The sequence below is a fragment of the Anser brachyrhynchus genome (assembly GCF_964034855.1).
Source record: "Anser brachyrhynchus genome assembly, chromosome: 17".
Taxonomy (NCBI): Eukaryota; Metazoa; Chordata; class Aves; order Anseriformes; family Anatidae; genus Anser; species Anser brachyrhynchus.
The window spans coordinates 2,070,667-2,083,315 of NC_137710.1; the positions used below are offsets into that span (position 1 = coordinate 2,070,667).

At 38.2% G+C, this 12,649-nt stretch overlaps 1 protein-coding gene across 3 annotated transcripts in view; it reads left to right on the forward strand.

The window, feature by feature from the left end:
- Positions 1–12,649, forward strand: part of HECTD4 (HECT domain E3 ubiquitin protein ligase 4) — a 73,423-nt gene that overhangs the window by 39,238 nt on the left and 21,536 nt on the right. For all 3 annotated transcript variants that reach the window (XM_080559358.1, XM_080559357.1, XM_080559359.1), the window contains exons 33-54: positions 543–689; positions 1,002–1,186; positions 2,091–2,244; positions 2,576–2,856; positions 3,157–3,346; positions 4,475–4,556; positions 5,198–5,400; positions 5,583–5,718; positions 6,267–6,449; positions 6,685–6,855; positions 7,262–7,431; positions 7,869–7,984; positions 8,580–8,683; positions 8,961–9,122; positions 9,246–9,394; positions 9,666–9,745; positions 9,871–10,034; positions 10,647–10,884; positions 11,182–11,318; positions 11,493–11,619; positions 12,242–12,379; positions 12,495–12,631. In XM_080559358.1, coding sequence (XP_080415484.1) covers positions 543–689; positions 1,002–1,186; positions 2,091–2,244; positions 2,576–2,856; positions 3,157–3,346; positions 4,475–4,556; positions 5,198–5,400; positions 5,583–5,718; positions 6,267–6,449; positions 6,685–6,855; positions 7,262–7,431; positions 7,869–7,984; positions 8,580–8,683; positions 8,961–9,122; positions 9,246–9,394; positions 9,666–9,745; positions 9,871–10,034; positions 10,647–10,884; positions 11,182–11,318; positions 11,493–11,619; positions 12,242–12,379; positions 12,495–12,631 — 3,454 coding nt within the window. The remainder of the gene's footprint in view (positions 1–542; positions 690–1,001; positions 1,187–2,090; positions 2,245–2,575; positions 2,857–3,156; positions 3,347–4,474; positions 4,557–5,197; positions 5,401–5,582; positions 5,719–6,266; positions 6,450–6,684; positions 6,856–7,261; positions 7,432–7,868; positions 7,985–8,579; positions 8,684–8,960; positions 9,123–9,245; positions 9,395–9,665; positions 9,746–9,870; positions 10,035–10,646; positions 10,885–11,181; positions 11,319–11,492; positions 11,620–12,241; positions 12,380–12,494; positions 12,632–12,649) is intronic.

Below are 12,649 nucleotides of genomic sequence, written 5' to 3' on the forward strand. Positions count from 1 at the left end.
GTCTCTGTAGAAAGTAGCAAGTTGTATTGCATAAAACAAACTGTGAGAAGTGATTAGTTGCGTGGGCTCAAGTTTGCAGAACTAAGCTTTTAACAACCACTTATATTAGACTTTCTGGGGTGAAAAGGCAGAAGCTTTTAAGGAAATGCTTTTATTTGGCAGCAGGTGAACTTTTCCTTTCATACTGATGTGATGTTCACAGGTGGGTTTATAGGGTATCTTATTATCTTGGCAGATACTAAATTCACTTCAATTAGGCATTAGTGTAGATATAGCCAATACTAACACTATCATCTAGATTTTATGAATATTTTGCAAGTATTTTGTTTGTAATCAAATTTCAGTTATGTCTCAGGTAAAACTTCCTTACTACCTTGTTTACATGTATTTCGTATTAAAACATTAAATAAATGACCTGCTGTTTTGCTTTTAAATCTTCCTTGGGTAATTCTTAATATATGATAACTCTTTTAAAGCTATATTTGGAAGCTCATTTTATTTAACCTAGAAAATTATGATTTCAAATGTCTTGCTGCTAACAGAATTGAAGAGCTCACGTGTGGTGGGATGGTGGAACAAGTCCAGGAAGCTTTTGGAGAGACTATGACGTCCGTGGTCTCACTGTGTGCTCGCTACCCCATTGCTTGTGCAAATAGCATTGGCCTCCTATGCACTATACCTTACACAAGGTACGAAAGTATTTCCTACAGAAAGGGAAGGAAAGGATCTGCAGTTGTCCTTATTTGGTTTTCCCACAAGGAGAAGCATTGAATAGTATAAGTATACTTCCTTTTTTCATAATGAGGAGTATCTGAGAACATCCTGTTAAATTGTCCCAGCATGCAGAATTTCATCTGGGGAGGGGAAGGGAGAGGCAAAACCATCTAATTCCGCTGTTAACTCGGCAATTAATTACTTTGCAAGTTCTTGATTACCTTTGAGTCTGTTGTTATTGACTGAAAAGTTACTTTGGTAAAGTCTGAATTTCTCTTCTGATACAGGAGCGAAGAGAAATGTTTGGTACGTAGTGGCCTGGTACAGCTTATGGACCGGCTCTGCAGTTTAAGCAGCCAGACGGAATCCGGTTCGAATGAAAAACAGACTAAGAAACAGAAGGTGGCCACCATGGCTTGGGCTGCCTTTCAGGTGCTAGCCAATCGATGCGTTGAATGGGAGAAAGAGGAAGGTAGGAACACTGCCAGTTGTACTTCTGTTGTGTGCTTGAGAACTGTGCAAGTGCATAAGACGTGGTTTAAACATGTATGTAAAATAAGGCATTCGTTCGCTGACTTCAGTAGTGTTTGGGTTCCTTAGAACATGCAAATGGATACAAAAGAAGTTTTCTTGTTGTGTGGTGTTTTGTTTTTTTTTTTTGTTTTTAATTCTAGCTTCCCCACCATCACCTCACCTTGTGTCTGTTCCAGATTTATTTAAATGACAAAGACTTGGTATTGAGAAAATTAAAGTTGAATGTAGTAGTTCTGATTGTTCTAGTGGGTAATGCCACTAGAATATTTTTCTTCTCATTCCAGCAATTCTTAGTAGCTATATGTCAACTTCCATACTGTAAGAAATCGGTACTTGGCACTTAGAGATACCTGAAACTTCTGTGGCCTTTGGGTTCAGTTGGTTCTGATTTTCATTTTCTTTGAGTACTTTTCTTCGCACATGAACAAAGAATTCCTTATGCAGTGGAACATTATCCATTCTTTCTGCTTAGAGAGAAACATGCTGTAACTGCACTCAGAGGAATGTATAAGTGCTGCAGATAATTTTAGTTCTGCCACTTACTTGGCTCTGGTATAAGCAGAGAACCTAAAGGCCTTGAATAATCACTTGTGTATTTCTCCTATGTTAGGATTCACCTTAAAACATGCTTAAACGTATAGACCTATGGCTGCTGCCTGATTGGATATAGATGTTGTATTAGGCTTTATTTTAATTCAAAACATAACATTTTATGTTTAAATATGCTAGAACAAAACAAAAATATTTTTGACTTTTTCAGTTTTGGGGGGGGGAAGGAACCTGTAGATACGTACATCCCTCTTTGTTACTTATAATTGTGTGTCCTTGCATTACTTTTAAAGGTGGTTCCACAGAAGCTGTTCACTCTGGTCTGGCTCGTCAGGTCTCCAGCCTTCTTACCAATCACCTTGCACGAGCTACAGAGTGTTGTGGTAATCAAGCTGCAGGAAATGATGCACTTCAAGATGTTCTCAGTCTTCTTAATGACCTGTCAAGGTACTAGGCCTTTGTTTCTGGAATATACATATATTTTTCTATGTAAGAAAGCAGGTGGGGGTTCTTGTTTGTTTCTGACAGAAGTGAAAGTAAGGTAACTTTCAAACCATTCTGAAAGCTGACTATAAACTGACACTTTTTCAGTCTTAGTGTTTAATCAGTGCTATTGAGTGTTATGTAAGAACTTTTGCAGGTCAAGTCTTGTCAGATGTGGATTTTTAAATATATCTTGTAAATAATAAATTCATTTGTTTATCATTTTAAGATCACAATCAAGCATTCCTTTTTTTTTAACAGCAGTTATTCAGATTTTTTTTCTTCCCCCTTTCAGGAGTCACATAGGTAAAGCAATCCTGAGCCAGCCAGCCTGCGTGTCCAAACTTCTGTCACTTCTCTTGGATCAACGTCCTTCTCCAAAATTGGTTCTTATAATCCTCCAGTTGTGTCGTGCTGCACTACCTCTCATGAGTGTTGAAGACTGTGGAAATGTGGAACTGCCTCCCTGGAGTTACTCTGTACCCTCACTGAACAGTGAACAGGATGATCCAAGCGACCCAGCCTCCAAGATCGCATCTCTGCTCTTAGCGAAGCTGGCAGATTATGTAGTACCAGGTACCAGCATCTTTTGGTGTCATGCTAATTTGAGAAATTGCCAAGCAAGTCCTGTTTCTGCAAAGAGCTTCTGTGTTGACAGAAGGCTTGCGTAGGAAAAGGTATATGATATGTTGGTGTTCAAAGATTATGATATTTCTCTAACACTTCTATCTGCCACTTTTAACTGTTTTCTGACTAGGATCTATGTCAGTGACAGATGCATCTCAAGGGTTTTTTTAGCATTAGCTTCCAGGCCAAGAAAGTTTGTTAATGGCACTCATACTATCTATCTATTTGTTTATTCCTTTCTAATTCAAGGATGCCAGACAGTTCTTTCTCCAACTGCCTCTGAACCAGATACTGCCTTAGCAAAAACCAGCCCTAAGAATTCCATAAAAGGCGATAAAGATCCTGGAGAAGAAAGTGAGGCAGTGGATGGCAAACTTTCTATTTTTATTCATAAGCGGGAAGATCAGTCATCCCATGAAGTGCTTCAGCCATTACTGAGGTAATCTTAACTCATTGGATTGGAGTTAACAGCCAATTCCATTTCTTTTTCTCCTTTTTTCTCTAAGTGCTACAGCTGTAGGAAAAAATGCATCCTAGACATAGCAGTAAATGGGAAAGCAAAATGTCTTCCCAATGTATTGTATTTCCTGGCAAATAATAACACAATGCAAAAATTGCTTATAGGGCTTATGCAGGGTATGCTCTTACCTGGATTAAAATGTACATCACTATACTGAATTTCTGGAAAGGCAGCAGCAGAAAGGATCTAAATGTTTCCTGATCTTGTCTCTTTTGTAGAAGACTATTGATTAGAGCAGCAAAGCTAAAACGGACCAGTGTATACAGATATGTAAAAGAAAGAGGAGGTTGTGATGGAGCTTGACATGTTTTCTTTTTGTCTTGCTTACAAGCTATGTAAAACACTAGCAGAAGAACATAAAAACATTTTGATGTATCTGTAAAAGATCACATGAAAAATTAGCTACTTAAATGATATTCCATCAGAAAAATTGAGCGTATCTTGTTATAATATTAGATTATGTAGGACTCACAGAACTATGGGGAAAAAATGGCTTTAAAAGTTTTGCTTTTAATAATGCATACTTTGGATAATAACTTGCTAGCTTCTTCAATATTCTTCAATAGCTTCTTCGGTATTCTTAGTATGCAGTCATATCCGCCTAGATTTGTCAAATAACCAACATTATCACCTTCTGCGTTTTGCACTGTTTGTCTCATCTCCTCCCACTCTGTCAGTTTTGTACCCATGCTTTAAAATGACACTAAAAGATACAGTTGTTGGATACTCTTAGACAAAAGTTTAACTCAGCACCCTTAGGCATTTGTGTTCAGTAAAAATCAATTTCATTAGGCTTCTTTTTGAGGAGAGAAGGGTTAAATTGCTAGCAAATAACTGCATTCAATAGCAGTTAATTCCTGTTGTAAATTACAGTGCAATTGGGTATGTTCTAATTTATCAAGTGTTGCTGTTGAGCAGTGCAGTTGCAAGGGTTGATTTGAAATCATTTAAAAATAAGCGTAGTACATTAAATTGGGCTGTATAATTGAGACTTTTTTTTCCACCAATGCAAGTAAAGCTAATGTGTTTTCGTTTTCACTCTAATAGTAGCTCAGAAGGTCGTCCATTTAGACTTGGAACTGGAGCCAATATGGAGAAAGTGGTGAAAATGGATCGTGACATGACTAAAGTAAGAAAAGATAAAGAATTACTCAGTCTTAAAAATTGGTGGCCAGACAGAGCTCTGTTTTCACTGATGTTAAATCCCCTGTTACGTGTTTTTTTCTTTTTTAGCTTGCAAAACAGTTTAGAAGGAAAACTATATATAATGTTAGCTTTAGATAGTTGTTGATGTAAATAGTAACAAATGCTGAAAAAGTTCAGCTAATACTTTCTTTAACTGTTGTAGGTCACGTTTAAGCTCCTTTAATGTTCACTTTCCATAAGTGTTTAATGCCTGTTCTTGGTGTGAACTTTAAGCTATCTATTTAAACTCAGTTTTTATGTATATTTTCAGACATTCTCTTGAGTATTTTTACAGAAATATTCATGAGTACTTATTTGCTGTTTTTTGTGTATTGTTTTCTGGTCAGAGAAGAAAAACTATTATGCTAAGAATAGAACATCTAAACTCACTGACTCCACATTAATACCTGATCTTTGTACATGGGGGAGAAAAAAGAGTTTGTCTAATGGCTGATAATGCATACAGAGGAGGATGTTTTGATTTGTTCACAGTGCTTTTATGTATTCAGAAGGAGTAGAGTTAAATGCCAATGCACTGTAGCTAAATAGAACTAACATTATTTCTCTTATGACAACTATTTTCAGAGTGGCTGCTGTGAAGTTATTACAGAAGAAGCTGCTGCAGCTCTTCGCAAGGCAACTAAGTGGGCACAGTCCGGTCTGATAGTTAGTGTTGGGCCACCCGTAGAAGCTGTCAATCCGGAAACAACTAGTGGGATGTCCACTGGGGACAAAAAGAAGACTGCACAGACATCTATTTGCAGAGAAAGAAATTCTGAGCTTGCCAGGTAGGTCACTTTGATTCTATACTTAGTATGCATTCTACTTTTTTATATATTCTGATATTTGTAGCACTCAAAAATAGCTCGGAGGTTCATAAACTTCCCTTTTTTGTGCTGTATATTGTTGCTGATAGCTGAATGTTCTTTCCTTCTATTGTTTTGTAAATTTTTCTTTTCTTTGTGTATAGGACGGACCCTGTAAGACCATTCATCAGTGGTCATGTTGCAAACAGCATGGCAGCAGAGGTGATCGCTTTGCTACATAGCTTGTTGATGGCACCAGAATCAAATGCAGCTCAGATATGGACAACAACTGCTGAAAAAGTAAGCAAACGGAAGATCAGATACCAAATTGTACACCAAGAATACATTCAGTAATTAAGAGAACTTAATTACCAGCAAACTGGAATAGTTCAGGAAACTGCCATTTTGTAACATATTAAACCAGGATGTGTCACTTGCATAAACGTAGTTATCTTGCCTTTGCTAGGTAGCTACTCTGCCTTTGCTATGGAGTCCCCTCTGGCATGACCTCTGAAGGTCTACAGCGTTGGCCAGAAAGTATATGGTGTATTGCTTTTATGTTCCTCTAAAAGCTCTAGCATGTAATCCGTTGCTTAGGCTAACTCTGTAAGTGAAGACTTTTGCTAAGTTTGTATGTATATCTCTGTGATTCTAAAAGTTATTAGGGAACAGAGCTAGCTTTGATGGTATTCACACTTCAGAGGACTTAGAATATTCTGAGTTATATAATTCTCTTTGAGAACAAAAATAATTCTTCTGAGACTGTGTGGGCTGGAGGCTTGGGGTGTTGGGTTTTGTTTGAATTGTGCTTTGAAGTCATTATCTGGTATTTCTGCTTCTGTCTTCAGGTTCTGTCTCGGGCTCTGATGTACATTCCACAACTTGGGAAATACGCAGAGAGTATTTTGGAGAATGGGAGTAGCAGTGGAAGGAAACTTGCTAAACTTCAAAGAATTGCTCGACAGGCAGTAGCTGCCCTTTGTGCTCTGGGTGGCTTTAAGGAGACAATTAAAATAGGTTCTGAAGTTCAGGTAATCTGCTGCCTTTCGCATTTTGTACCTTTAAATGACAATTGATGCTTTTGACCATGTTTTGCCTGCATTGGTATAACTGAAGCAGCGTGCAGATTGCCTGCAATTGTGAAGCAGTTTCAGTAACACTTATGTGGTGACTGCAGCTGTGTGTTGAGTTTCTGCGTGGTGTTAAGCACTCAGTGTTTCTTGTTTGTGAAACCGTAAATCTTATGTAAACATTCTTTGGTTGTAGGTTTTAGGTAAAGGAATAGCAGGAAGCATTGGAGTTGTGGCATCTATTAATGAACAAGAAGGTATAGCAACGGTCAAATTTCCACCTACCAGTATAGACAGTAGAAAGACCTCACAAGCATCAGACACACTAACTATTCCATTGTCTAGGCTCTGTGTTCCAAGATCTGAGGTACGGTAGCTTTAAGAATCCAATATAAAGTATAATATCAGTTGTGTTTTGGTTTTTATTTTGTCACAGCATACTGGCAATTAATCCGTAGCATGTAAAATGTCTTTTTCATCTTTGATTAAAGATGGCTTGTGAAGTTTGCCTCATTTTAACCATCTCTTAATATCTATATTTAAGTTTTCATGCAAGTAACATGAATATTCACCTTTTGGTGCTTAAAGATGTTCCATTGCATACTGTGGTGGGTTTTGTGTGTGATTTTTTTTTTTTGCTTTCTTTGGTTGGTGGTTTGGTGCTGTTTTTGTGATAGTACAAAATGAGAATTAACTCCAGGTAATAAAACGCCCTCATTTCTTAGAAACTAACTACTTGAATTTAACTTTTTACCGTGCCCCCCCACCATCAGGCATTGCCTCTTCATAAACTGTCCATTACTGAGAAGGTAGTACAGGCAGTCCAGTCCATGTTGCTCCCTCAGGAGGGAAGTCTATCTATTCACACCTCACTTCCTGCAACAGGAGATGGCTCAACTCCAGTAATGGCAGTGGTCCGGCTTCTTGCTGAAATAAGAACCAGGTGAGTTGTTGTTTTTCTGAAGCACTCCAGTCTGTTTTGTTGCCATACAAAAAACGTTCAAGCAAATTGCACGGGCTCTTGTTTTCTTCCTCTGTTGGTACTGACATATGACATCAGGGGACGATGTGAGAATTCCTGTTTGCTTCTTTAAGTACATTTAGTGCCTGGATGCTCTTAAAAGGAGCATCAAAAATGAAGTGTCCTCTGTAACACTGGCAATGTACTGAGCAAATGCTTTATGCAAGTAAATGATAGGAAGCAGACAAAAGCTGTCACTGGAAGTTCCAATGGATAGCTAAGCATCCAGATAAAAAAAAATAGATCAGCAAACATTCTGCCTTTTTTTAAAAACAGTCCTGAGTTCACAGAATTCAAAGTTGTCTTTACATGTATTGTACTCTTTTGTAATACTTTAAACGTACTGTTTTTCCATTAAGAGCATGCCTGGTGATGGCTCAGCTGTTAGAAGACAGCTCGTTCTGTGAAGAATTCATTCAACAGTGTCCAGCTGCTGTAGAAGTTCTTAATTTAGTAGCACAGGAGTGCAGCCCTGGTAGGTATTCAACATATCCTTGCAGCTTTGTCCGGTTCAGTTCAGAGACGTAACTGTTTTTAAAATCACTTCCATATTTTGTCCTCCAGCTACTTAGTTTATAATAGCTAGCACAGTACAGCTGTCTTGTCAGTGACTGATGTGTTGTAAGAGTAATATAAGGGTAGCTAATAATCAGGCTAAATCATTTAAACATTAGGCATAAAATTCAGGCCAGAATACGATTATGCTGTTGTCACAGGAGATGCGAGTCCTAGGACTAGCTCTTTAGTGCTATTCTTCTGAAGTCTCTCTACTGCTCTTGCCTCTATTTTAAGCTACTCTTTATTCTTTGATAATATCATTGCTTTCTATTTAAGATCTCACATAATAATGTCTTTACTTACAAAATAGAAATTAAGCAAGATGAAAACCATTGCTTGTATAAAATTGGATTTTGTTGTTAATTTTGTTAATTAGGCGAGAGACACTGTTTAATTACATATCTTAAAGCGTAAATGGCATGTTTGTTTCTATTACAGTTATTAATATGGAATTATTGGACTTGAAGTTACTAGTTTTGCTTGGAACCTCATGACTTGGCTTGTTGTTACAGGGGAGAGGCTCCTTGTTGTAGAAATGCAGTGTGAACGGTTAAGAATGTTGTATCGTGACTGTGCTCGACCTCCACCTCCTCCACTCCAAGCAGACAGAAGACAGGTGAGCACAGAAGCAGTGATGAGTATTCTGCCCCTTGCAAATGAAGTCAGCCACTGAGTGCAGAGGGTCTGCTTGTGGTGTTGGAGCCAAAGCGGTTGGATTTTATTTAAATATTTTAATATGAATTTGTGTAATGGGATGTGTGATTTCTTGTGACTGTAGTTTCGGTAGTTGCATGTGCTGTCTTAAATGTGAATTTCATAAAATAACGTATCATTGGATTTTGCAAAATGACTTCAACTGTGGTAAGAGTCAAATGTTCTGTTCTTGTTTACAGCCCAAAGAAATCACTTGGAGCCCATCAAGAGTGTTTCCCCCTGTACGAGCATGCATGTTTTCATCACATCTCACAGCTGTGACATTTTTAGCTGATCCTAGTGCTGGTGGGGGACTTCCTCGGGGCACATTTATTTATGCCACTTCACCAGTTCCAGTACAGGTAAGAATTCACAACCATACAACAGCTTGGTTTACTTAATATTCAGTCGTGCATGATAAGACAGACAGAAATTTTTCTATTTTGCCTCTATTTTGTAATTAACTTTTTTTCGATTATTTTTAGGCACCATCATTCTACTGGGAAATTGAAATAGTTTCCTATGGAGATACAGATGATGACACTGGTCCAATAGTTTCGTTTGGATTTGCTACAGAAGCAGAGAAACGGGACGGGGCTTGGACAAATCCAGTGGGCACCTGTCTTTTTCACAAGTATGTTAGAGATGTACATCAAAAATCAGTTTTGCTCAGTAAATTCATGTGCTCCTTAGAGAGAATATTGTAAGCACATTGTGGTAGGCAGCATGTACAATTTAAATGAAATACTGAAGTGATGAACTGGAATATTCCTTTATCAAAATAACGAATGTTGAGTTGCCTTTTGCCAGTATTGTAGGTATGTAGACTTCAGTTGCTATTGAGTTGTAATCCTTATTTGTTTCAGTGCTCTTTTTAATAATCATCTTCTTGTATTAATTCTTAGCAATGGGCGAGCAGTGCATTACAATGGGTCCAGCTTGCTACAGTGGAAGAGTGTTAGATTGGATGTGACTCTTTCTCCTGGTATGTAACAGTACAGCTAATTTCTTTTTAACTGGTATATCAAAAAATCTCCTAAATGTAAGAGAACCTGGATGAGAAAACAGATAAATCCATGCTGTTCTTTTGGTGATTATATATTTTGATAGGTGATGTGGCTGGAATTGGATGGGAAAGAACAGAAGGAACTCCACCCCCGCCAGGACAGCCAGCTAAAGGCAGAGTTTATTTTACGTATTGTGGGCAGCGACTTGGGCCATACCTAGAAGATGTCTCAGGTGGAATGTGGCCGGTTGTCCACATACAGAAAAAGGTAAGTTTTGAACATAAATATATGGGTTGATATATAAATATCTCAGTATCTATTTTGATGCATTGATACATCCTCACTAAAGAGGCTGAGATAAAACTAACCCAATACATAGTGCTGAATATATAATAACCCTTCCACAAGTATTAGGTAAAGCAGGCTCAATACTTCCTTTGTAGTATTTCCATCTATAAAATAGTAGAGTGATAGTTTTTACCTTTACTAACTTAGGTTGAGTTCTAATTCCCTTCCCAGTGCGCATGTTTGTTTTATTACTGTTTGGAACTTTTTGTCCTTGAGGACACTAAACATGCAGCTGGCTTGATGAGACTGCACTGTTCTGTGCTAGTAGCCTTCCTATTATTATTCCTTCCCAGCAGTGACCTTGCCACGAAGTATGCTGTATCAGGAAGCTAGATAAAAGAGAAAGTTCAAAGTTGTGGTTGGCAGCTTAATGCTCTCCCTGCTGCATCTAGTTTATAGCTAACAATGCTGGCAAAACGTGTCATGGAGGTGTGATCAGCTTATCCTTTTGGCTGAGCTCTTAAAGAACAAAGAGAAGGACCAGAAAAAACCCACGGGTAATTTTAATTCTTTACCTGCGTCTCGTTCCAGAACACGAAAGTCCGTGCTAACTTTGGATCTCGCCAATTTGCCTATGCTGAAGGACAAGCTCACAGGAATGCTGCTGATCTGTGTATTGACCTAGCTGAAGAAATAAGCGCCAACTTTGAAGCACTGCCTTTTGCCATGGCCTCTGATAGCGATAATGATGCTGGCACCAGTATAGCTTCTGATCCCGGGACCCATGGACCTCCCTGTAGAATTGCTGCTGTTGCTACAGCTCAACAACGTAAAGTGACGATTAATGTTTTTTTTAAAAAAGTTAGTTAGAGAAAAAATTACAATCAATTAAATAGGATTTAAGCACATCCTGACTGCATTTCATAGGTACTGCCTATTTAGGTAAAGCAGTACAATAAATATTGGAAAATGCATGCTTATTTCATTTAAGACAAAGCAATTTAAAAAACAAATGTTACTTTAGCCTTGTGTTACATGGATGCAATATATTTCGAAAATCTCATTGAATACTTTCACGTGCCTTCCAGTTTGCTATGGTCTGATGATTTCCATGTGTACTTTACAGAATATGACAGTGACACATCTTGCCACTATAAAATGGAACTAAGCTACGAGAACTTCATCACATCAGGGCCTGATCCTCATCCCCCTCCTATTGCAGATGATGAAAGCGATGATGATGACGATGATGATATTCCCAGGGTGAGCAATGTGGCAAGACCTGCCTGCTCTAACCTGTAGTCTGAATGTGGATCTTGTAATCAGATTTTTTTAAGTTTTGCTACAGAAGTGTTTACCCTGCTTCCTTAAGGAAAGTAGAATTGTTAATAACTTTCCTTTTCCTTTTTGTACGCTAAATAACTTTTGTCCTTGTAGGAGGATCACTATGCCCTGTTGGTTAAAGCCTGGGAAACTAAAGTTTTCCCTACAATTAGAAGAAGATTCCGTAATGAGGCTGAGAGGAAGTCTGGTTTGGATCAGATTAAAGGAGCTTTGCAGTTAGGTATGGCTAAGTTTCTTTCTGTGCACGTAGTTTCATGTGATGTGCAAGATAACATCTGCATTTTGTATGTCTTTACTGTATTTGAGGCTGGAAAATAAATGCCTTCACTTGCTGTTTTTGAAGTGTTCAGAATTTGTTTTGAGATCATGATTTTTCCTTACTTAACCCTTTTACTTGAATTAACCTTTAAATAGGGAAAATGTTTTTAGAAATTGTGGAGGAATTTGTTGTGAAATCATATGTGAATGCAGAAGTACTTCAGAATAATCATTTGGGAAGAGATTATCTACATGCATTTTCTGTCTATGGCTACATCAATGCCAGTCTTTTGAGAAACTTTAATAAGGAGGGGTTTGTAAGTGAATACAGTTCTGCCAAGATGGCTGTTTTTTGAGAAAGTCACAGTAAAAGCAAAGTGAGAATTCTGAACGTTGGTGAAGAACATATGGGTCTCTGTCACAAAAGCTCCACTCCCTGTCTGTCATCCTGACTGAAAGAATATTTAAGTGATTAAGTACCTCAGTTGCCTATAATGTCAATGACAACAAGAATTCTTAGTCCATCGGGAGCACTTATGCCAAGTCGATGGGGAAAATAACTCGCGCTCCCTTCTGTCTGCCAGGAATGGTTGATATAGCACGACAAACTGTAGAATTTCTCTACGAGGAAAATGGTGGCATCCCAAGAGACCTCTACCTTCCTACCATTGAGGATATCAAAGATGAAGCAAACAAATTTACAATTGATAAAGTACGAAAAGGTAAGGTCAGCAAAAGTGTCTTAAAATGCTAAGGGGCTCTGGTACTAGGGATTTGCTGTACAAATTGTTTGCCTGAGGCAAGTGCTGAGCCTTTGTTGTGTTCTTTTCTGTCCAGGTCTCACAGTAGTGACTCGCTCTCCTGACAGCAACAATGTCACCAGCAGTGCTGTTGGAACAGCTTTACCCAAGTTTGCTATTCGTGGGATGCTGAAGACATTTGGTCTTCATGGCGTTGTTCTGGATGTTGATTCAGTGAGTAAAGATACGTTG